Consider the following 23,838-nt stretch of genomic DNA (forward strand, 5'->3'; position numbering starts at 1 on the left):
AAAGATGAAGTTTGCCACGGCTATGCAGATGCACATGTAACAGTATTGGGCAACACCATCTGCCAGTTGGACTCTTCAGCCGGGCGTACTACCCACACCGCTGCCAAAAGAAACCGAGCTATCCACCGACTCGGCGATCACTGCAGGTGTGACAACGTCTCACAGTGGGTGTGGCAGAATTTGCGACCATCTCTATTTCTCTCTCTCTAGAGGCCTTTAGAAATTCTCTGCGTGCATCATACGTTGACAACTTTAACGCCATCGCGCCTCCATCGCTGCCCACCTCAGGAGTAACTTAGAATATTGTACCATCCACGGTCTGATAGCGATTATGCCGGCACACCAGCCTGCCCAGCAGAAGGCATCGCTTGAGCAGCAGATCATCGAGGGACGATACATCGAGCGAGACAAGTTGATGAAATTGCTGGAACATACTTTTGGGAAGGGAAACTTCGTTGTCCGGGTATGGAATCTGGGTGATGTTGGATGGCAGTGGACTAATTTTTTTCACAGCTCCAGCTAAATAGGTGGATCCTTGCCGTACCAATGAAGCTAACGGAGGTAAGTACATTTCTGCGTACACAGATACAAAAGGACTCTTTCCAGATACTGACCATCACAGGAGCAAATCGACACGTGTTGCTCACTCGAATGAGAAATTACTCTGCCACGATATCTATCCACTTTCACCAACCTTCTAGTCCTTTCGGGCACAAGATCCTCCAAGATTCTCGCCAGGCGCAAGAACTTCTTACGAAACCTTCAGCATGCGATAATAGACATCAAGTTTCAATATACTCGTTTCGGGCAGGTTTAGTCGGCGCAGCATACTTTGGCATATATTGATAGGTTCCCGTCATGGAGTAATCGTTTAGTCAAGGAGGAGGAGAGTCGAGAAGTAAAGTTATCAAATGCATGAATTTGTTATTAGACAGCATATAGTTCTAAACTTGGACCAAAAGCTCCCTTGCGCTGAATTATCAGCTCTTTGCTTTCCCTTTGCAAGTCCTCTAACTCCTCCTTGTCCCTAGCTCCAAGGACCTTCCTCAAGGTTGACAGTCCTATATTATTACCTTGAGTCGTCCACTTGTCTTCCTCCCACAACCTCAACAAGGTTCGCTCAGCGTCCAGAACGTGTCCTAACGGAATTGCCATGGCTTTAAACTGTGTTCCCTCGGCTCACAGTCTTAGGCTTTTGGCAATTCGGACCCAGAGCCCCAGTATGTTAGCTCGGTGGTGCTTTTGACAGCCATCAATCTTCATGTGTTTCAGCATGAGCCATGGTATGTGTGACTTTTTATATTCGCACTCGTTGACAATTCTCTCTCAAGTATCATCTCCAAGTCTCTGCGAAGGCGTGTTTTCCTTTTGATCAACCTCAGTAAGGAAGATACTTGGTGCCGGACTACTAGATCTTAGACCAGCAGGCGACGGTGACCTGAGCCGGACATAAGAAACTGGGCGTGATGATGATGGAATCGCTGCCCTCGTTTTTGGGCTCTTGGTTGTAGTATCCAGGTCCGCAGGGATCTGACTCTTGGTTCGCAACAAGTCCCCCTGGGACGCAGTCGGGCTTGTGGGAGAACCTTCAGTAGCCGTCGAGTCGCCCGCCCGTGGACGACGAGGTATAAGATCTGTAAGATATCCATGGTCATTCTTTGCTTTCATGCACATCTCGTGCAAGCGACTGTTCAGTGGCCCACAATGAATGCGCTGGTTCTGGTCCACAACAAGCATCTCTCCGATCAGGTCTACAAAATCGTGGATGAATTGAGAGCAACGGGGCTTCTCATGGAGGTCTTGGATCCACTCTGTTACGGACTCCTTGACTATTGCTCGGGGTGCGCAATCCTTCTCTTCGATGATGGTATAATATAGATCGTCATTGATTTCGCTTGAAGACGTCAGAGCTCGCGCGTGGGGAAACTTGTCCAATTCATCAAGCCAGCAAACCAGCCAAGTAACGAATTCGAGGTACAAGCAGCCTAAAGACCAGATATCGTAAGCGCGAGAGATGCTTTTTCGTAGACGAAGTTCTGGTGGTGCGTAAGTAGGAGACGCAGGGACATCGGCTTGGACCATAGAGCGTGACTGCTTCCCGTGGAAGTCCATCAACCCAAAGTCGGCAATAACAAGGATCCCGATTTGCTCCAGCTCTTGAGAACTAGCACAGTCATCACCAGACTCGCTTTCGTCTGACCAAAGAATGTTCTCTGGTTTAATGTCTCCATGTCGACCATAGATACGTTCCTCCTCCTTCACAGGAATAGGGTTAACACCTAGGTTGTTGCCTAGCCGACTACGTCCAATCTCTGCTAGTCTTGCCGCCTTTCCAGCCTCTGAACTCTTATATTCGTGGATGGTCATGAGGCCGTGAGCAATTCCCTTGCATTGAGCGAGAAACCAACGAACATTCGTATACGTAAACTTGGGTTTTGGATTCGCTTCCCAGTAGGTGCGCAGATTGTATTTGCAATGTGGGAACATCAGATGATAGCGGTTCTTGATTCGATATGTTGCAAGAAGCTTGATGAGATGCCGATCTTTGTGATTGCTGAAAGCCTTTAGCATTTCAACCTCGAGTCTGAAGTCGTTTTCATCAATGGAGTTCAGCTTTTTTAGGGCAATCAAAGGATTAGGGTTCTGAGTAGAGGTAAGCAACGGCAGTATCAGCATGTGCCAAAGTTCATTGACATACCTTTTTGTCTGGCGAATGAAGTGATTGATGGGCTGGATGTACTCGAACTGCCCAGACCGTACTGAAACCACTAGCAATAGTATCCGTGCGCTCATGGTCTTCGATGAAAGGCATGACGCAGTTGTCATCCAGGTTGTAATGGCGAACTTTCCTAGGGTCATTGAGACTCTCTTTGAAGACTGGCGCCAGCATCCACCATTGGTCTCGCGCGAATCCGGTGGTCTCGTTCCAAGACCAATTCGCCATACTTTTAATAGGTTTCCCAGGGGAACGATGGCTGCACAACTTAGTCCTCACACCAGTGCCGTTGCTCGTTGCTTGCGCAACGAACCTGGAGAATGGCAGATGATCATCAGTTAGTCCTTCCTTAAGGAAGTTGTAGATACATTTCCCTTTGCCAAGGCAGACTAGGATCGAGAACATTTTGCGGGCAGTATTCGAGATCTTCGCCGTAGTATCATCGAGCTCTTCTTTTGAGTGTTGATTCTCTCTGTCTTCGACCCTTCGAAGCTCTTCCATGATTGACATAGGAGTCACAAGTCTCTTTTGTTGGTCAATAGGTATGAAGTAACTGTTTCCTCCCCTAGGCCATTCGATGAGCTGATCCACAAGCTGCTCCTCCAGTTTTTGGCTTTGTGGCAATATTTCATCATCCGTGTGCTCGCCAGAGTCATCGCTGTGGGCTCCATCATGGGTGAAGGTTTGTCCGACCCCAAGAAGTGCACCATCTTCTACGAGAGAAGCTAACCTGTTAGCCAGTCGCTTGGAGCCGGAGCTGTGGATTGAAGATGGCGAGACATTGGTCTCTTCAGTGGGAGCTGTGATTTTGGACAAAGCACTGGGAATGTCGAGTTTCGTGGAATACCCTGTGGATATCAAGAGCTCAGTGTTATCCGCCTGGGTCGGTGCTGGTGTCTCCAGTTCTCGCAATGCGGCAGCGTCCAAGGTGTTGTTTCTCGAGGGCCCGATAACTGATATACTTGGCTCTCGTTGCAGAGGCTCCTGATCCAGTTCAGAATAAGGTCTGGATCTTCAGGAACTTCCAAGTATATATGACTTACAGTAGGGCCATCTTCATCCTGTTCTGTAGGGGAAACAACAGGCGAATCCTCTTTACTATTGTCGCTGTTCCCAGTATTCTGTACTCGTTCCGCCTCAAGCTATCGGGCCGTGGAATTAGCAAATCAGTGCTGTTGAATAGGCAGTATTACAAAGACCTACAAGTGGTTCCAATTCACCCCGGTCCTCGTGTGTTATATTTTGTTCTGCAGTGCCGTTCTCGTGAGGCGTCGCGTGCGACTTACCCCACCTGCAGAAGTTCTTGCATTGTTCCCAGGTCCAGGGAAAGCAATTCAGTAAAGAAAACATGAGAAGAGAGCGGCAACAGAATAGATCAATGTGCTAGAGACAAAAGAGTGATGAAAGGTAGGCAAGAATAACACAGCGAAATGCGCAATTGGATTTTTTCCTCCTTTATCGATCATCAAGACACAAGGCTGCGGGAGCCCCCCTTGAGCCTCATTTGATTTCTGGAACTCTTCAGCTGATGTGAGGTGTGGTAGGTAGTGGCGCACGCCAGCCCTGTTCGTGCCACCACCAACCACCTGCCATTGGGCGACTGGCGGAGGCTCTGGCATGACTTGCACACCCTCTTGGGATGGAAAAAGCAACCTATGAAATGGTCTGCGCCCCAATGTGCCCCTTTTGGACCAGGGCGCTTAAATATGGATCGAGATATTGGGGGTCCGGAGCCAAGTTTGGCATTTCGTCGGGAGGAAAAGTCCTTACTGTTGCAACCTGGAAGACCTGGAAAGACAGCTTTGAGCAGGATAGCGACATAGTCTCTTGTTGTTCGGCCGTTAGAATCCTCCTTTTGATGTACAAAAGCATTCGCACAGGCATACCACTAGGCTCGTTGTCGAGTACCAACAGCATAATCAACTCGCAGTTTGATATCATGAAAAAAGCTCATGTCAACAACCATCATAAAGACATATCGTGCGAGTTTGAAAGTACGAACAGAGCGAGAATGCGTGCTCATTTGATTGACAATAAAATTGAAGATGTGGAGGGAAGGTCTTCACGCGGTTCGAGTTGGAAACTGGGACGGGTAGCTGTGGGGCTGAAAAGCCACACTACCAAATGTCATCAGGCTCACAGAAGTGGCTGAGTTCTCAGGCGCAAGATCTCAATTTTCAAGAAAGGCCTCATTTTTTGATTCCGAGAAATCAGAAGAGGTCCCGTTCAGAAGTCTAGGAACCTCATGCTGAAGCCCTAAACACGCTGTCACGGCAACCACAGTGATCAGACTCTCGCCTACAGGGCTCTTTCAGCGAACACCTCGTCAGGCCCAATAGCAATTTTGCCTGAACTCACAGCGCTTTTAGCGGTACCGTGACATCACAGGGTGTCACAGTAAACCAGGCCCTGAGCTTTACCCACGACCTCCACTTCATTCGACACCTACACCGCAACTCCTCGACCCGAGAATCAACAGCATTCTCAACAGCAATCAAAGATTAGGAATTGGAGTTTTGTCGTATGTATACTAAGGGGGCCGACAATCCTCGGAGGCAAAAGTTTTCCGTAGTTAAAATGTACAACTGCTGTCGAGGGTGAAAAAGAGGACGCTTGCCTACCACGTGTACGGAGAACGCTGCATCGTCGGTTTTGCGTAGAGAGATAAAAGAAAGAAATGAGAAATTAGTGGTTTCGTTTTTGTACTTACTTTAAGACTTCAAGCAAAAATCATAAACACACCTACAGATTTTGGAAGAAAGGATTGCATCCATCAATTAGACATTACACCTAACCCCACCACACCTGATCAAGGCAACAACTTCTCGCCCTCCTGCTCCAACCACCCCGTCGATCTATACACCTCCAACGGCACCGGGATATCCCCACTATATCCTGCATCCCCTCTCGCCTGCTCCAGCTTCTTCGTCACTTTCCCCACCATCTTCGCAATCCACCTCTCATTCACCACTCCATCCACCACCACTTTCTTCACACCCTCTTTCAGCCCTCCCTTTAGCGCCCTAGAGAATTCTCTGATACCGTGGACCTCCTCGTCCATTACAGACGGTTCCTTCTCCATCTCGACGACTTTGGTAGCTTTCACCAGCGCGGCGATGAAATCGAGCAGTTCTTGGTCGAAACAAGCGGGAAGACGGGCGTGCACGGCGATCTTGACGTTCGTTTCGTCTTTCTGTGCTTGTTCGAGGTCGTGCTGGGCTTGTACTTCTTTTGGGACGCCGTCTGCGTCTTCGATGTCTTTTTCCAGATCTTGTTTAGCTTCCTTGGTTGGGACGGGAGGTAAGAGATGTTCGTGGTGAGGGAGGAGGAAGCTGGGAAGGATGAATGTGGCGTCTGCGCCGCCTAGGCGAACAACTTGTTTGAGGTCTATGTCTTTAGGTAGGGCGCGGTATGCCATTACGTCTGAGAAGCTGAGATGGCAGTTGATGTCGTAGGTTGGGATGAACGGTACTTGAGCAAGACCGATGATGGGACCAAGCTCGATGACGAAGTTAGAATCGGAGAGCCATGCAGAGATTCGGTTCTTCAGCGACCGGATCTCGGAGTCTGTTTCCCAGTAAGACTTGAAGATCTTTTCGATGAGTATGCTGTCGATCCATCGACCAGAAGCAGCTGCAGTGATAGAGGAGATCTTGACTGGATGAAAGTAAGATAGAGGGTTGAGTAGAAGGCGAAGAAGCATTGGCAGGCGGTGAGTGAAGCGTCTGATGTATGCGGGCATCAAATTCTGTAATGTGGTGACTTTGATCGACTTTTGAGGCGGATGCGGGACAGATGGCTCGGGGTGGAGTTGTGAGCAAATTGCTGCTCTCAAGGCATTGTCATCTTCATGATCAAATGTCCTCTCATCCACCGACTTCTTCTTGCTGAGAGACTTGACAGTTTTCCGGGCCTCGTAAATGGCGTTGGTTTCTTTGATGAAGGTAACAGTCCTCTGATATCTTCCACTTGCCACCTCGTTGTCAGGCGACATCTTCTTCATACTCTCAAGTCCTTCCTTCGCCCCGGCATCCTCGAGAGTCTTTCCATCAGTCATGGCTTCCGTCATCTTGACCTCTTTTGCCTCAAAGGCATCACCATATCCATTAGGAGTTGCACTCCTCGACTCGTCCAAGCTCCTCCTATCTCCATAAATACTCGCGGCTTTCAGCAGTGGCGTGGCTTCCACAAACACCGCATCACCATCCACATCCCTCGTATGCCCCTCCAGACTCCCAAAAGTCATCTCATACTCCCCACCCTTCAAGTTCGCAAAACAATCGCCCACCTCAATGCCCCTAAATAACTTGACCTTGACCTCCTCAGTCTGAATGGACAACTCCATATCATCACTCAACTTGATCCCCACCTCCACTCCATGAACAACAAAACTGAGACTACTCAGACTAAAAGTAATGCCTCTCAAGACCATCAATCCATCGACCTCCGTATCGATTTCCAGGGCCGGAATATCGAAGAAAGCGATCTTATCATCGATGAACTGAAGATCCTTCAAAATCCTCCTCAAAGACCTTCTCGCAACATCTCCCACGGGCTCAAATTGAAAAAGCGATACCAGAAAAGCGGTTGGGTATGCAAAAGCCGTGAAGACCCAAAAGAGAAGCCATGAGGTCGAACATATCGCATATCCCAAATGCAGGGTAGTGAAGATGGGCCAAAGATGGATAGAAGGCAGTATTCTATGGCCTTTCGCTTCTCCAGCTAATAAGAGGATGGTGAGAAGTGGCGCTCCTGATATCAGCCATCTTTTTGGCCAGGTGTAGAGAAATGCGAGGAGGGCAGTGAGGAGTGTAAACAGGAGCGGAGAGCGAAGAATGCGCTCGAGACGTGATTCGGTGCCCATGTTTTGCGGATGGGTCGGGATAGGCCTTGTTTGAGGTCCAGGGAATGAAACTAGGATTTTCCGTCAGGAAGGTTTGTGGCTTCTCAAAGTCTTGGAGCGTCGAAACAGCTGTGGTTGTGATATTGTTGATGCATCATTGAATGATGAAGAGGTGCAAGATTTTGAAAAGGTTGCCTTCATGTCTGAATCGATAGCTCAGAAAAATGGTCGTGGAAGGTCTAGAACAGAAGGTGCTTTGGTACTTCCAACTACCTACGTCATTGTTTCCATCTTGTACCACGTGACTAGCTTCCCTCCGAGATCATCGTGGGATTCACAGCTCGAGGAAAAGAGAAAGGAGCACCTGTAATAGGATCTGACTAGATTATCGAAAAATGGGAAGCATATTTCGCTGAACGGTGTGGAGAAATACTGCAATCGAGGAACTTACTTCAGGTTCGGAGCCAAAGATAGTAATGGAATATAACTCGCGCACTATGATTGCACAGTATATACATCAATGTCACCTTCCCCAGTGACATTACCTAAATCCTCACTGCCTCTGAACCTATTACCAACATTACCCCGTTTTAACCTACCCAAACACAATATTAAATCCTCTCTCACCACAAATATCCCTCCAACCAACCTCTTCGCCTAGATCTGCCTTTCTCCAAACCTCCTGAACCACTTCCCAGGCGCGCATAATGTTATTCATCCCTTGTCTCCTCTCCGTCCCACAGAAAGCGTTCAAAGCCAATTCTCTGTCTTGATCGCTGATAGCTTCGCAAGCAGCGACGAACAGAGGCCAGAGTAAGGCAGACATCGGTCCATCTTGACACTGCTCGGCGAGGTTGACAACGTTCGAGCATGCTTCAAGTGATAAATGGGCGTGTTTTTGCACCTGGCTGTGTGTTCTAGGATGCGACCGGATCGTGCGATATAGATAGACGAATGCTGAATGCCGGTACGCCTCTGCATTGTTGAGAATACTTTGGATGCGTGTACTTTGTGGTAACGCGGATTCGCTCTCCTTGGTCGATACAGGAATGCATATTGGCTTCCAGTTGGTCAAAGCTAGTTCGATGGCCTGGGATGTGCTCTCGAGCTCTGTTCGGAGAACTGTTGCTTTGCTCGTTTCGCCACTTGCTATTGCTGCCTCGAGAGACTGTTTGTGTGATAGTAAATGTGATAGACGATGGATGATGGGCCATAAATCCGTTGAAAATCCCAGCAGAGTATCTACAGCGTTGAGCGGAGAGCTTTCGGTGGGTAATCCCTCAACAGGAGGAACCGGAAATGGCGTCGAGCTTGGTTGTGTGCTTTTATTTGGCGGTGTCCCCAATGAAAGTGCAGCAATCACATCATAGAATCGAAAAACCTATGTTTGTCAGCCTAGAGGAAATGGAAATGATGAATGCGTTTCTCACCCGTTCTAAAAATACGGTGGTAGGCGTTGTAATCTGACGACCGGACTTCATGATCGTCATGGCACCTTTCAGATGCCCATTGACGATATTTGAGCTTCCTTTCTGAACGAGCTGTAGGAAGTCAGCACTAGATCAAAAACCCATCATCTGGAAACCAACCACTTCATAATACACGAGCAGCATGATTGCTCCCAAGACCTCTTCTCGATTGGATTCCTCGTTCTGTTCAATGAGCCTTGCTAGACCCTGTAGGGCTTTGTTGTGAAAGTCCAGAGACTTTTCCTCGTTCTCGATGCCTCGATATTCCAGATGTGCACTCGAGAGAGCGAAGATAGCATTCATGACTGGTGAGCTAGCATGCGACAATGGCAATACTAGCTGTCGGAATGGATTTCCCGTGTCCTCTTTGAAGACTATAAGATGCGACAGAACATTACAAAAATGGTCGACCAATGCTCGTCGATTCCTCTTCTCTGTGAATTCTTGGAAGACGGGCGAGCAGAACTCCACCAGTGGTGATACAACAGGAGAAGGTGCAATCATTGCAAGATCTGGGTATTGGCTTCTTGAGCGTGCTACAGCTGTAGAAGGTTCTGCCATATGCTCTGTCCGTATGACTTCCTCTACATCATTGCCGTTCTCGTACGGACCGTCCCAATCGAGTGAGCCTTCCGACTCTGGGTACTGATATGATTGCGACTCCCATTTGTGTCCTCCATCCACGCTCGAAGCATCAAAATAATCGAATCGTCCCGGCCAACGGTCGTTGCAGAAAGTGGGAGATTCATTTTCGTGCGACAGCGCCGAGCCAGCGAAGGATGTCCGTCTTCGTTTTCGAGGTTTCACTGGCTCATATTCGCATTGCAGATTTCGTTCCTCGCAGCGATCGCATTGGGGTCGTTTCTCGTTGCATTTCTTCTTCTGTGACGAGGTCAGACAGGGTCACTGATACATACGTATGAATGATTTTCCGGCCGAACCTTTTCTTTGCTGGAACCCAATTAGCATGTGCAGATACTTTTCTGGGATATATCTAGGATAGACTTACCAATGTATGCAACCTTTTCACCCCATGCTCTGTCAGTGCCACGTTGAAGCTGTGAGGAAGCGCAATGCTTACCAGCTCTTGACCTCCGCTTGGGTGCTTTGGGAGCAGCACGCTTAGTATAAATGAGCATCCTCTCGTCTCGTGTGCTCGGCAGTTCTCAAGTGCAGTTTATGATATGATCATCCTGCAATAGTAAGCAGGTACAGAGGTTTTCGCAAGGAATTTGTCCGAGAGTCTTCAGATTCAACAGGCGATTCTTTGGAAGGTGGTCGACGCATTTTACATCAAAACGGTTGGTCAGATGGCTGGACGACGATTCGCGGAGACGAACCTTCGATATGCGGGGTATGAGGTCAAGCCCTCAAGCATCATCCTTGCACTGGAATACGAGCAACGTGACAGAGGCTCTACCATAAACGCTCGAATCAAGATTCACACCCTGACGACGGTTAATTTCTAGCGGGAAATCACTTAACCTTCAATATATCTGTACTACTTGTGCATTTGTTGTATCTTCAGCCATATATCTCTACTTCCTGTGACCCTGTTATTCCATGTCCATGTGTTGTCCACGAGAAAATTTATGCTTTTACGCTAGTGGGAGCGGTGAGATGTTATGAAGATATAATAGTCCAGTCGAATCGAGTAGCCTGGCACTCACGATGAATGCAATTGGTAAAATCCTATGCGAAATGCCCAGTGATAAAGGAGGGCCATCACACCTCGTCTGCAGTAGACACAGCACAAGCACAAGCAGAAGCCCTCTGCGGCTGATTTCTCTGCAGAGTCTAGACCAAGCTCTTGGCGACGTGCTAAATTTACTAAACACCAACACCAACACTCTGTACCACTCTAGAAGAGACCAACCTTGGACACATCTCCTCCAACATCCATTTCACATGTCGCAATTTCGAGTCAATATGACTGATGATCTCTATCTGCTCGGCGATGTGTGTCGTTTCAGCAAATCGAGACTCTCACAATGTTTCGCAATTAGCTCTGACATGTTCGTTTGATCTGTTACTTGTCATCGGCGAACTGTAGTTTTCACAGACTTTGTACACTCACAAGGTGTTTCTCAAGTGAGACAGGTACTTGGAGGCCTTCCCTATGCACAACAAGAAGTTGATGGTACCAAGATGGTCAACAAGAGCATCTGTACGAGTTTTGTGACATTGACATTCCTTACAATTGATAAATATGGTGTCCTATCTGCAGGTTCATCATTACCGACAGCTTTGAGAGCTTTCAGAAGCACTCTTCTGAAAGCATCATTCATTCTATAATCATGAAATCCCACCCTCTCAATCTTGCCGCCTGCTTCGCTGTGATGTTCCCTTTCATCACCACAGTATCTTCCCTCAACTTCTCATCAAGCACTAGCTCAGGAAATGCCTCAACCCCAACCTTCAGCAACTCAACCTCCTTCTCCAACACAACAACACCATCTCTCGCCTGCCCAGACAACACCGACGTCTCCTCAGATCTATACCACCCATTCCTCCTCTACGCCATCTCAGAGAACAACATCTCATCCGTCACCCTCCTCAACAGCGATCCCCTAGGCTCACTATTCCACATCTCAGGCTCGAAAGACTCCCTCGTCGACAACCAAGGAGTCTTCACCCTCCACAACGGCGACTTACAAGGTGGATTGGACAACCAACCTCACAACGCGGGAAATTGTACGATTCTCAGCGCCGGCTTCGGAGATTTCGTCGTTGACTTCCCGAGTTGTGCTGTCAATGGATCGGGTGCTATAACGAATGGGACGGGCGTAGGGATTATTGGTACGAAATGGATAGCCAGACCAGCTTGTGTCAATCAGCAGACTGCCGTTATCTTGCTGCCTGATCTGGGTCCAAACACCACGACGAATGATACTTGTAAGTTCTCGAGCCTGGACTGAGAGAGATGCGAGGTATTGATAGATGTGTGGTTAGATTTCCATGCCATTCCGTCAGCGCCGCCTTTGTTGTTCCATACTGAGCAAGACTCGGTGGACTTTTATCGTGAGTTGTGGTCTTTTAATCGTTTTCCTTCGAGCCGAGTTGGTTGACTTCTAGATAGCTGTTGCGTATTTGGTCGTGGTGGAAGCTGCTATTGAAGATTTGAATCAACCTTTCGCGCTTTCTGCGCGCGAGGATTTCGAGGAGTTTGGGTTTCCTGATGATTAGTTAATTATTACAACAAGAGAATGTCTATTCTTTCTCGGTAATCTGGTATTAGTTGGGTGTGGGATATATTGGGATTAGGATAGAGCACTGAGCTGGTTGAAAACGGGAGGGCTCAGTATTTCGTGGTAATTTTTAGCCACATGGTCGCACGGAATTTATTTCTACCACAATTTCTGGTACTCAGATTAGCAAAATCCATAATTTTGGTGAAAGACAGCACTTGTAAGGTATCCCGCGATCTTCATGATTGAAAGAAGATTTGAGATCATGTATGTAGCGTAGGGGAATTGACTGGACCGGTGAACTGGACAATGGAGATGAACATGGGAGGTACTACTTACTAATCTCCTGCATCGGGAGATCAGGAACTCTTTCATAACACAGCTGATAGTTAAGGGTTTGGAGGGTACCAGAAAGCAAAGCCGATCTTCGGAAAAGCGTGAATATTGGAGAAAGAAGGCAGGGTAAGCGTGACCACATCCTGTTCTATTATTGTAGTTCTTTGTCTACGAAAGAACATCCCTGTCGAATGAAGTAGCTCCATCTCAACGATTCGAGCCCCAAAGGAAGTTGTTCGAGACATTCGGGGTCTGGATATCTTGCAGTTTGAGTCCTCAAAGTAGGATCACGTGATATCGCGAGACGCACGGACCACCGAGGAGCGGCCGCTCAACGCGTTTGCTTCATGAATTCAGACTCCCGTCGCAAGCTCATCTTCAACCTGGAGACAAAGCCTTTCTCCAGATTCTGGTTAGCTCAGTATCTGCGCTCTCCAGCTTGTATCTTCTTTCATTGATCTCCCACCCGGAACCTCGTCTGTATCTTCAGACAGGTACCGTGTAGCCCGCTTGTCTCCTTCCATACAACTTTCAACAAATAAAGCATTGCGATCGCGACATGGCTCCTCCCGGTCCCACGTTCGATCTGTACAAGGAGCTTGAGCTCACCGCTGGTGCTACTGCTGCCGATATCACTGCCTCGTACAGACGTCTGGCTTTGCTCCACCATCCCGACAAGAATGAGAACAGTGTTGAGGCTACAGCCAAGTTCCAACGCGTAAGTTATTGTTCCACTTGCCACCGCAACTCCTATCCTTTACTTCAAGAATACCCCAAGACATTGCTAATCGTGGCCCGTAGTTGAACACCGCTCACGAAATTTTGAAGGACACTGCCCAGCGTGGTGAGTATGACAGGCGTTCTTCCGGCTCCAACTTCGGCTTCTCCGATGCTGCAGATTTCTTCAACAGCGAAGACGGATATGACTCTGCCGATGAGTTCGATCCGGACCTCCGAGGTTCCTTCTTTAGGGGTGGAGGTCGCCAACGACCCTACGCCTTCAGCACGGCTAGAGATCCTTTCGATATCTTCTGGAGTCACTTTGACCATCGTTACGGCACACCCGAACCCCAAGAATCAGACACTGAGGAGGAGAAGCAAAAAGCTCGTGACCCGGCTCGTGATCAGGCTCGTGACCAGGCTCAGGAGAAGGCTCGTGAGGCGGGAGGTGCTAGGGAGAAGCAACGCCAGCAAGACGCTGAGATGGCGACCGACAAGGAGAAAGCTAGACGCAAGGAGAACGCCGACAAATCCAAGGGATGGGACGAGAAGAAGTACAAGGAACCTCGACAACGTCAAGAGCAGGTTTGGCGCCTTCGTGGCGACACTACTCCCGCTGCCAAGCAAAAGTCCTGCCCCCACATCGACTTCTGGCCCAAGGAAGAAGGCAACAAGAAGGGTGAGAAGGTCAAGTGCGGCTCTTGCACCAAGAAACGCGGCACTAGTTTCAAGTGTCCTCTCTGCGACCTCGTTGCTTGCCAAGTCTGCGTGAGCGATTTCTCGAAGGAGCGCGAGAAGGCTGCCAAGTTTTGAGTACGCCCCCAAGGCATGGGACTTGACCGAACTCCGAAGTGGTATATTCAACTACAATCAATGCAAACATAGTGTGTCATATGGAAACTATCAATCGTGGTAGACCAGCTTGGTACGTTACCTCTGCCCCCGTTATCCTGGGCCATCAATACTAACATCTCGATAGTAAAGTAGTAAAGCATCGAGGCATTTCTTCACATCGAGGCATACCTATATGAACGCTGACTCGCGTATCTTCGAACAACGACTGTCGGTATACACGGACGGAAAGGGAATACCTGGGAAGTGATCGTCAACTCAGCATGAAAGCATGCAAACGAGATGATGAATGTGTGCCATCCATGAAATGGATTTGCTGCACTTCTGGCGGCGGATTATAAGGGAATTTCGGGGCATTCGAGCCTCTTTCGACTGGTTCTTCTTCGTCGTCATCTTTGTCTCTGCACAGACTTGATAGCCTAAGTAGCCATACACAATGAGGACAATGCAAAACAACAGTGCCTCTCTGGCTCGTGTGATGACCTCGGCCGAGTGGCTGAAGGGTGTGAGAATTGAGATCCTGCGCCGTACAATCACCAACAAGGCGCCGATTCAATGTACCGTTACGGCACCTTTGATTGCCGGTGAGGTGAAGCAGAAGGTGCGAGGGTGTTGAAAGCTCAGTGATAAGCTTATCTTGGGATCTGAGGCAAGGTGTCGAGGTAGTCCCTCGAGAGTCGGCGTGTTCAGCATTACAAACCTCAAGGAGATCAGTACTTATACATTCCATTTCACAGGCGATTTCCTGCATCCGAGGCCCGAGTCCAGACCTTCGCGTCGAGTTTCCCGTTTTGCTTCACGTGACAGCTGCTTACTGTTCCCTGTGGGGCTTCAGCCACATCTCACTCTGCAACGAAACTTCCTTTGCATCCAACACTCCACTCTGAGTGAGAAATTTTTACGACAACAGATCCTGCAGCTTCGTGGCTACCAATAGGCTCTTATACATCTCGACTAGCCCTATCTACTCGTAGGAATCTCTCCCGGGGAAGCATTCTGGCAGAATGATCTGACTGCTGAACGCGACGACCTGCAGGTTTACACTTCCGCTTCAGCGCCCGAAGCTCATGAACAGCCACTCAAAGTGAAGGGAGACATGGATTTCCTGCAGACACGGCCTCGAACGAGCCAGCCATCAGCACCTCTTTGTTGTCTTCCTTGACACCCACGCTGCCACACTGCAGTCGCGATTGGATCACGGCTCCCGATTCCTGGTCTTCCATGGGCTGACAGACGACACAGTCAGGACCAGTGTCCCAATCAGCGCGAAGTTTCGCTGCGATGGATGCAGTCACGATCGCCCCCAAAATGGAAACAAAAGAGGCTGAGGTCCCGATTGCTGGATTCCTTGGGTGTGGATAAGATGCGGCGGGGGAGATCACAGCAGAGAGGGGACGGGGATCAGGCTCTCTTCAGGTAGGTTTCTTGTCGATCTATTGACAACTTCTCTCTTCCATCTTTGCTATCCAACATCGACTACGTATTTGCGCATCATTTCATCGTGCCCTCGCATCGTGAGATTCTACGTTTCAGCCTTCTTTACTCCACTCGCAAATCCCTCCGAAGTTGGTTTTCTCCAGCGATTGCTCAGCCCAGTGGGCCGCTTATCCCTACGCCGCAATTCGCAGAGAGGGAATCCCACGCCAACATCTGAGACCCTCGGGAAGGCGTCCTCTTTGCAGACCACACATTTCTGCGAACGAACTGTTCGACATATTCATGGAATCAATCGATCCTCGATTCGACATCAATTGTCGGTAGCGACTGGGTGCTCTGAGTGAGCTCTGACGTTGCGACGACGAGATCTGCTGCGATCCGACCCGAGACAACCGCCACTAAAAATGCGCTTGACGGGTACGTGCTGGAGCTGCACCGTTGCGCTCGCAGCGGTCTTCTTCCAAGGGACATGGGCCACAGAACTAGAGAAGAGAGCCGATAGAAGGAAGAAGTTCAATAAGGACGGCAAATATCGCTCGAATAGCTGGCCGAAGCTGGCACAGAAAGTGGTTGAGGGGGAATCGTCGGATGATGAACGTTATCTTCGAAAATCGATGGCGGGACAGCCGGTTCACGGCCTGGCACCTACACCTCGACCCACGACTACCAAATCGACTGCAACAGAGGTGACTGCTCCGAGAATCACAGAGGGTCCTTCGTTGGTTAGGTGGAAGATAGGGTCAATGCGATGGGATGTTATACAAGATGGATTTCTAGGCCAGAAACGAGATGCAGATATGTGTCCGTCAAGCTATCAACCATGTCCGTCATCTCTGGGTGGGGGATGTTGTCCATCTGATGGTTATTCGTGTGGGACCAGTAGCTGTTTGCCTACCTCAGCGAGTCCAGCGACTGCGTGTGGCTTTTCAGGATATATTGGTTGTGATATCGCTGATGGAGGTATGTACGATTACTGAAGTTTGGAACAAGAATTTAACTTGATGACAGGTGGATGCTGCCCCGCCAACTATATCTGTGCCGCTGAGTCCTGTTCTCCATCTCCAGGAATCAGCACATCGCAGGCATGTGGAGTTAATTCTTTCCAATGTCCTGCATCTTTAGGCGGTGGCTGCTGCTTGAATGGAATGGGATGTGCTCTCAGCGCCTGCTACAACACAAACCCGATCACATTTACTCTTGTTGAGACGTTCACAACCACAGAGGCGAATTCGGGTACCGTCACACTAACAAGCACGATTACCTCAACCACTGTATCTGGTGCTCCCGATCCAACCGAGACAATCGGCGTTCTCGTACCCAAGGTCCAGGCATCCGCGTCTCCCATCGCTAAACAGCAAGCAACGAGTGCTGCGAGTAGCGGCGGAGGTGGACTTTCCACAGCTGCATTAGGAGGCATTATCGGTGGTGCCATCTTCTTCTTATCGGCCATTTTGATTGCGGCAATTTTCATCATCAGAGGTCTAAATCGAGCCTCAAAAGCACAAGAACTAGCCAACTCCCGGCAATCTGGATCCAGCGATAGACGCTCAAGACAATCTGGTCAACGGAGGGGCACGCTCAATCAAGATGTCGACACGATGTCTATCGATCCACTAATGATGAGAGGCTCAATGACATCAGGCAGCTTCCATCGAGCATCCAACGTATCGAGCCCACACAACACTATCCCCGAAATGGAAGGATCCAACTCCCCACCCGTCTTCCTCAGTCCTTTCTCACCTCGCTCACCACCACACACCCACTATCCCAAAGGCTACAATCCTGTGGTCAGTTCCGACTCCCAATATTCCCAATCCAGCGGCGGATACCGCAACCCCTCCCTCGACTCCTCCCCACAGATGCAACACAACCCCAACGGCTATTTCGACCTTCCGGTCCAACACCAAAACAATAACCGCATCTCCCTTATCTCATCCCAAGGCCGCCGACCCTCCCACGGCCGCAACTACAGCAACTCAAGCGAAGTAAGCCAGAGCTCCAGCCTAGCCGCCGAACTCGACGCCGGCAAAGACGGAAGCAGGAAATCAAGCCTGCAAGCCGAAAGCAACGAACGATCAAGCTTACAACGATTCATGACTCGTCTCGTCAGAAGACGACAAAGCGATCCTCCCGCCCTGACGGGTGGACCGGTGAGAACGGATTGGACGCCTAGTCCGAGAGAGGGATTGGGGTATATTGCTGAGGCGGGGGAGAGCAAGCTAGCCGTTGACCATCAGAATCAGAATGTGGAGCCGCCTCAGACGCCGTTTCAGGATATTTCCTTAATGGATCAACCACCCGGGTTTCGGATGAGTTAGTGTGAACAGTGAGGGCGGGAAAGTATATATTATTCATTTTCACACGGAGCGTTGATATCGTGGCGTTCTTTGGGGGAATGGAGATTTGGTTCGGATTTGGATTTTATGATTCCCTGTATGTTCTTTACCATGTGGGGTTTGATTGAGGGGTAGGCCTTGTTGCAGTGTGAGAATACGAAGTATCGGAGTTTGAAGTCTTGCTTTGTTCTTATTATTTCTTTTCATGTTCATTATGTGGGAGGCATTATTAGTATGTTGCACCACTGGGTGTACGGAGTACACTAGCAATGTGCACTGGCGCTCTTAGAAACCCTGTCTTGCAGTATACAATACTACAGCTGAGTAGGTCTTAAAGAAAATCGATACTTTCCTCTTTCTTCCTTCCTATCTTCAACCTCAGGTTCCCCTACCAATAAATTTCTTTTTTCAAACAAAAGCCTTTAGAACCATACCACTTCTTCTCAAGCCTCTTTATTACAATCGTTGATCATTCCTTGTTCCTCCTGCACAACTTGTCGTGCTTGATAATCTTGCCTGCAAGTCTTGAAATCTTTTCCTCTTTGTGTCTATATTCTTTCGGATATGACTGTGCAAGGTATATCACATCACACCCACCTCCTCTTGCCATACCTCTCATTTCAACCTCTGATCCTAATTTAGGTCCTACCAATTCAAGCGCCATTAACCCACGCCTGCCTAAAGTACCTCAGAAGTGGACAAACTGAACGACATGTCGTCCCCAAACGAAGAATCGAACCTCAGCCCCACTCCCGATCAACCCCAAACCAATTCCACCTCAGCCAGACAAGACCTAGAGACATTCCGCTTCTTCCCCAAGCTACCCGTAGAACTCCGCCTCCAAATCTGGCACCACTCCCTCCCCGGCCCCCGCACCGTAAGCCTCAACTGGCGCGCCGGCTTCCCCATCTACCGCTCCCGCCGCACCCTACAAGCCAACCACGCCGACTTCGCGCGCTTCAAAGACGAGAACCCTGCACGTCAATTCCGAGAGCCGCGCCGAAGCCATGAGATTTTATTCCGTCATGGCAGAACGCGATTTCCTCGCAGCTCGCTTCGCGAGCTATGGGCCTGTGTGTTTCGATCCCGTGAATGATTTTATTGAACTCCATTGCCGCCCGGGTGACGGCGATACGACGGGCGCGGAGTGTGTTAAGGCGATCAAGAGGGTGTTTCCTGGACCCGTCAAACAGGTGAGACAAGTGGATATTGTGGTGAAGCAGATGACGCCGAGGAATCTGGATCGGCTGCTCAGATGGGAATTGCGAGCAGCTACGGAAGGGATAACAGACTCGTGGACGCCGTTCGAGGGCCTGTATCAGCTTGGGGGTGTGGAGAGGGTTACTGTTTCTATACATGTGTTTGAGGAGCAGGATCGTGAGTTCTTGGGCGAATTTAGGGAGCTTGTTTTAGAGGTTTTGGAGCTGCATAAGGAGAGATTTGCTGATGGGAGAGTTCCGGAGGTGCAGGTGAGAGTGGTGGATCGGAATGTTAGTGGGTAATTAGTGCTGAGGTATGTGGCGAGTCTGCGGATGGAATTTGGGATCTGTGAAGTGAGGGGATGTGGCACACTCGGTTGGGACATATGGAACTAAGCCATAGGAAGAAATTTTGTTGCTGTTGTTGTGAATTGTGGGCCTAATATTGAGGTTCGGATGATGTTTTTGGCTCACAGAGGCGACATATTCAAGGCTATTTTCGGTTCTGCTGCGCAGATGATTATTCTGTTCTGAGAATTAGAGCAGTGCAATGAGCCTTTGATCTACCATGCTGTTCACTCCACTGCTGTCATTTGGTTAGAACTTCCCCTCACTGATACTTCAGTGCTTGCTAATTTGCGACTTGCAATCCTATCCAGCACTCGCTGAAGACAGCCTTGTACAGTACCCTAAGTTGCCATTTGAAATACAGGGTAGTTTTTCTGGGCTGTGTGGTAGCCCCAAGCAAGTGGGGTTCAGGGGCTCGCATCTAGCATGCTGCGCGTTCCGCGCGTTCAGCGCATCCAGCGCTGTGCTCTCTCTGCGTGCCAGGCTTCAGGCCCGAAAAAGTCTGTTATGGGCAACTCACGTCGAGGATAAGGTTGACAATTCCCGTGTTTTGCAATTTTCTTGGGAAATACTAGCTGTAATTTGCTGCCGAGGAAGTATCCTCAGTTTGTTCATCTTGGTATGACAACTTATACTCCTTTGGAAACGCTCCTACACATTTCATGGCTTGCTGAACGAGGCACTTATGCCACCTCGCGTCAGTGGTCATTTGTAGAGGTACAAAAGTCGTTGATTTAAACAAATGATGGATCCATGCGCTTAGATATATTTCGGTAAGTCCTCCAGATACGTGGGCATTTCTCCTTTCGGGCCACAACCGTCCGAACCGCTCGGCCCGTCCCGGAGACGGGTGTGGCACAACTATGACGGACACAGCCTGTGGTCGACATCCACTTCCACGGTGTGTCGTTTTCTAAGACGACATGCATGTAATAGGGAATAGGCCAAGGACTCACCGCCATTCATAGATAAGAACAAAGGTTAAATCCGAGAATCCAGGTTTTCACCACTTCTAAGCATCCATACCTGGAGGTCCACAGTCTTCTAGGATCTTATGGTCGCTCAAAGGAAGTATATATAAAGCTTCATTTCCAATCACTTTTTCAGCATTACTCCATCAGCCCAACAACAAGCAACAATGACGCACAACTCAAGCACCTACCTCTCAAACGGGATCCACGCCCTCACAGCCGGCTCCCCAACAAACGAAACCGTCATCCTCCTCCCGGGCTGGCCCCAAATAGCAGAAGCCTACCTCCCGATATTCCCCCTCCTCTCCCCCCACTACCACCTCCTGGCTCTCGACCCACCCGGCCTCGGTTCCTCGCCTCCCTCACCCCACGGCTACGACACCTTAACCATCTCCCACCTCCTCGAATCCTCAATCCATCCCCTCGTCCCCCCAACCCAGAAATACCACCTCGTAGGCCACGACATCGGAGCCTGGATAGCCTACGCATGGGCCGCTCAATTCCCCTCTTCCCTCCTCTCCCTCACGATCCTCGACTCCGCGATCCCGGGCTATGGACCACAGGTCTCGTATCCTCTGCCTGAAGCAGTGAATATCAAGCTCTGGCAATTCTCGTTTAACGCCCTATCTGACCTCCCGGAGATCTTGACCCAGGAGAAAGAAAAAGAATTGCTAAATTGGCTGTTTGATCATAAAGCCGTGCATCCTGAACGGATTACGCAGCAAGCGAGAGAGCGGTTCGTGGCTGCTTATGAGAGAGAGGGAGCGATGAGTAACGGGTTTGCGTATTATCGGGCCGTGGCGGAGAGTGCGGGGCAGAATAGGGTGTTTGCGGCGAAGGGGAGGTTGGATATACCGGTTTTGGCTTTGGGTGGGAGTAAGGCGGTCGGAGCGGGGTTGGTGGGGATGGTTGGGCCGCTTGCGGTGGAGGTGGAGGGTGGGGAGGTTGCGGATTGTGGGCATTATGTTATGGAGGAGCAGCCGGAGGTTGTTGCGGGGAGGTTGGTGGAGTTCTTTAGGCGGGCTAGTTCGGGTGAGAATTCTGTGGATGCAGTGAAGTAAAATCCTCTTTCTGAGATCCAGTTAGCTGTGATCTTGAATAGTCAAGAAATGGAATTCTTGTACTTATCATTTTGAAACAAAAAAGAACTGTACATATCCAAACCATCGGAGCTTAGCTTTTCTTCCAATACTTTTACTTTACTACACGAGGTTTATATCGAGAATCAAGAGACTTCACTAAGATCTGACGCAACTTTTAAACATTGATATACGACTTTCGTTCACGAAAAGGGTGCCTTCGGCTAGCTATAGCGGGAATCTGATAAACAAAGAGGACGAGTCGGGAGAAGATACTCATAACATAACATGTTCAAATGTAGTTAGAGGATCTGAAGTGGCAGAGAGCTGGGCTACTAGCTTTCCTCGAGAATGGGAGCTGGAATCAAGAACGCTGGAATTTAAACCGAATTGCAGCGACCTTGCACGCGCGGATATGCCATTCCCGGAATGAAGTCAATCAGATACATAACAAAGATCGCTCCCAAATATAAGCCCATACTATGCATGTATAACGCCTGCTGACACGCAACCAATGTAGAACCAAAAAAACTCCATGATGAAGTCATCACATGATCAGTGACGATCCGCTATTCTCCCTCCTTGAAAGATAAAGGGCTGGATTAGCGTCAGCGAAGATACAACACCAAAGATCAGTAACTATCTCACTCTCCTATAAGCTCATTCATAAGATCCCTGGACGTAACAATACCCAGTGGCTCACCATGAGGAGTACCTCTTTCCGTAACCAAAATCATCTTAACTTTCCTATCTCGGAATACATGTATCAATTCCTGACAGCTTGCATTTGGCCGCACCACAACCATGCTCTCTAAATTGAGTTGGCCAATTGTAATCTGCTCCATCAGGTTCAATGCGACAAGTGACTTGACTTGCAAGATCCCAACAAAGGTTGTAGCATGATGCTCCATATGGACTGGAATGCAACTATATCCCGAGTTTAGAATGTTATATCGTGTCATTTCGTCCAGAGGTTGGTTCGTTCCAAGAGTGTAGAGCTTAGCAAACGGCGTCATGATTCCGGAGACTGGCCGTGAATTTAGGTCAAGCATTGACGAGATCACTGTGACTTCCTCTTTGTTGAGTCTTTCTGTCGAGAAATTGAGGCATTCGTGGAGCATTACAAATGACTTCAGGCCATCTCTATCAAAGAAAAGTCCGTGACTTGCACCAAGTAGACGATCGAGAAGCTTGGCGATTGGGTAGGCGACAGGATAGAGCACGTACATAACCCATAGCACGTATCTAAGAATCGTTATTGAATAGTGCAGAAGGATTCCAGAGAATTGCCTTACCTCGATGACCAAGCTCCAATCGCCAATCCATGCTTTGCGCAAAGAGATTGAGGTATAATCTCTCCGAAGACGACGATCAAGATCGTGGAAGCAAGAACAGCAAACCATCCACCTTTCACATCCTGATCAAGAAGAATAGGAAGCGCTTCATTCGTGATGACATTCCCTAACAGAAGCGAGACAAGAACCCAGTGTCTCCCTCGCTGCAGGACGTTCAAGACTTTTCGAGCATTGTCCCGATCCGACCTCGTCCCTGATTGGGCGATGACTTGAAGCTGGACTTGGTCTTGGCCCATGAAACTATCGAGAGATAAGATTGGTATGGCGATTGAGGCAAGAGTGGCGACTTACGCCAATGTCAAACCTGCAAACAAGCCTCCCACTAGGACGAGAGCTATCGATAGTCCTCCATCTAAACAATAAAGTACAATCGCCGAGCTTCTTTCGGCCGTCACGGGCGATACCGAGATCCTGTTCACGGCATCTCTAGTCAAAAGTCTATCAACAACCAGTCAGACTTTGATGTTCTTTTCGCACTTCTTCGTCGATAACACTCACTTCATGACAGTCGTCCCAGCCGGTATTGATGGCATGCTGTCTTGGGACACGACAGCACGCGACAATTAAAAGGTATTCCTCAGAGTGGTATCGAGAGCGATCTCTAATTTTAGGAAAATGAGTCGCGTCCCTGGTCATTGCCATGCCTGTCCGGATTTCCGTTTTAGGAAATTGTGGAGCTTGAAAAGGGGCATCGTGAAAATGCCGCACGCACCACAAAGTGGCTCCTCGAACTTGCGCTGCATGGTCGTCCTGCGCGCGGATAAGAAGACTGCATGATCATATGCGTCAACGGAGAGTTGGGTCTGGAGACTACTGTGGGACACTCACGCGGCTTGAGATGTGTTACTTGTGTTGCAGGAAGAAGACGGATGAGGTCGAAATAGAGGCGAGCTCGCTTACGAACATGGGGACAAAAGTCCGTGCGTTCAGGCTGTAGAACCTCGAAATTAAAACTCTTTACATTAGGACTAAACTATCAACAACTCCAC

At 49.1% G+C, this 23,838-nt stretch overlaps 10 protein-coding genes across 10 annotated transcripts; 5 read left to right on the forward strand and 5 right to left on the reverse strand.

Annotated features, from left to right (window-relative positions):
• Window positions 1–9: 9 nt before the first annotated feature.
• Window positions 10–981, forward strand: LY89DRAFT_778053 (uncharacterized protein). Its single transcript, XM_018222179.1, has 3 exons — window positions 10–463; window positions 514–561; window positions 623–981. Exons 1-3 carry the CDS (start codon window positions 332–334, stop codon window positions 653–655), a joined length of 213 nt encoding a protein of 70 aa, XP_018076001.1. The 5' UTR covers window positions 10–331; the 3' UTR covers window positions 656–981.
• Window positions 982–1,326: 345 nt separating this feature from the next.
• On the reverse strand, window positions 1,327–3,343 carry LY89DRAFT_575871 (kinase-like protein; the record flags this gene model as incomplete). Its single annotated transcript, XM_018208813.1, has 2 exons — window positions 1,327–2,643; window positions 2,699–3,343. Coding segments are annotated over 2 exons (1,962 nt in total), but the record flags the coding sequence as incomplete, so codon positions are not given.
• Window positions 3,344–4,778: 1,435 nt separating this feature from the next.
• Window positions 4,779–7,580, reverse strand: LY89DRAFT_694187 (uncharacterized protein; the record flags this gene model as incomplete). Its single annotated transcript, XM_018216687.1, has 2 exons — window positions 4,779–4,833; window positions 5,674–7,580. 2 exons carry the CDS (start codon window positions 7,578–7,580, stop codon window positions 4,779–4,781), a joined length of 1,962 nt encoding a protein of 653 aa, XP_018076003.1.
• A 444-nt stretch (window positions 7,581–8,024) lies between these two features.
• Window positions 8,025–10,338, reverse strand: LY89DRAFT_608045 (uncharacterized protein). Its single transcript, XM_018210482.1, has 6 exons — window positions 10,110–10,338; window positions 10,038–10,050; window positions 9,970–9,979; window positions 9,149–9,910; window positions 8,990–9,100; window positions 8,025–8,940 (listed from the first exon to the last, which is right to left on the reverse strand). The coding sequence occupies exons 1-6, from the start codon at window positions 10,165–10,167 to the stop codon at window positions 8,155–8,157; spliced, it is 1,740 nt and encodes a 579-aa protein (XP_018076004.1). The 5' UTR covers window positions 10,168–10,338; the 3' UTR covers window positions 8,025–8,154.
• Window positions 10,339–11,325: 987 nt separating this feature from the next.
• Window positions 11,326–12,214, forward strand: LY89DRAFT_664827 (uncharacterized protein; the record flags this gene model as incomplete). Its single annotated transcript, XM_018212803.1, has 3 exons — window positions 11,326–11,923; window positions 11,981–12,049; window positions 12,108–12,214. 3 exons carry the CDS (start codon window positions 11,326–11,328, stop codon window positions 12,212–12,214), a joined length of 774 nt encoding a protein of 257 aa, XP_018076005.1.
• Window positions 12,215–13,111: 897 nt separating this feature from the next.
• On the forward strand, window positions 13,112–14,085 carry LY89DRAFT_576166 (DnaJ-domain-containing protein; the record flags this gene model as incomplete). The annotated part of the gene is made up of 3 exons (XM_018208826.1): window positions 13,112–13,270; window positions 13,354–13,510; window positions 13,568–14,085. The coding sequence occupies 3 exons, from the start codon at window positions 13,112–13,114 to the stop codon at window positions 14,083–14,085; spliced, it is 834 nt and encodes a 277-aa protein (XP_018076006.1).
• Window positions 14,086–14,210: 125 nt separating this feature from the next.
• LY89DRAFT_379347 (uncharacterized protein) lies at window positions 14,211–15,031 on the reverse strand. Its single transcript, XM_018207120.1, has one exon. It carries the CDS (start codon window positions 14,873–14,875, stop codon window positions 14,378–14,380), a length of 498 nt encoding a protein of 165 aa, XP_018076007.1. The 5' UTR covers window positions 14,876–15,031; the 3' UTR covers window positions 14,211–14,377.
• Window positions 15,032–15,965: 934 nt separating this feature from the next.
• On the forward strand, window positions 15,966–17,879 carry LY89DRAFT_664829 (uncharacterized protein; the record flags this gene model as incomplete). Its single annotated transcript, XM_018212804.1, has 2 exons — window positions 15,966–16,521; window positions 16,570–17,879. The coding sequence occupies 2 exons, from the start codon at window positions 15,966–15,968 to the stop codon at window positions 17,877–17,879; spliced, it is 1,866 nt and encodes a 621-aa protein (XP_018076008.1).
• A 2,454-nt stretch (window positions 17,880–20,333) lies between these two features.
• Window positions 20,334–21,583, forward strand: LY89DRAFT_704517 (alpha/beta-hydrolase). The gene has a single exon (XM_018217388.1). The coding sequence runs from the start codon at window positions 20,583–20,585 to the stop codon at window positions 21,474–21,476; it is 894 nt and encodes a 297-aa protein (XP_018076009.1). The 5' UTR covers window positions 20,334–20,582; the 3' UTR covers window positions 21,477–21,583.
• A 412-nt stretch (window positions 21,584–21,995) lies between these two features.
• LY89DRAFT_380048 (DUF21-domain-containing protein) lies at window positions 21,996–23,244 on the reverse strand. The gene is made up of 3 exons (XM_018207122.1): window positions 22,790–23,244; window positions 22,143–22,739; window positions 21,996–22,091 (listed from the first exon to the last, which is right to left on the reverse strand). The coding sequence occupies exons 1-3, from the start codon at window positions 23,083–23,085 to the stop codon at window positions 22,064–22,066; spliced, it is 921 nt and encodes a 306-aa protein (XP_018076010.1). The 5' UTR covers window positions 23,086–23,244; the 3' UTR covers window positions 21,996–22,063.
• Window positions 23,245–23,838: the final 594 nt, after the last annotated feature.

This window comes from Mollisia scopiformis (assembly GCF_001500285.1).
Source record: "Mollisia scopiformis unplaced genomic scaffold LY89scaffold_4, whole genome shotgun sequence".
NCBI classification, from domain to species: domain Eukaryota; kingdom Fungi; phylum Ascomycota; class Leotiomycetes; order Helotiales; family Mollisiaceae; genus Mollisia; species Mollisia scopiformis.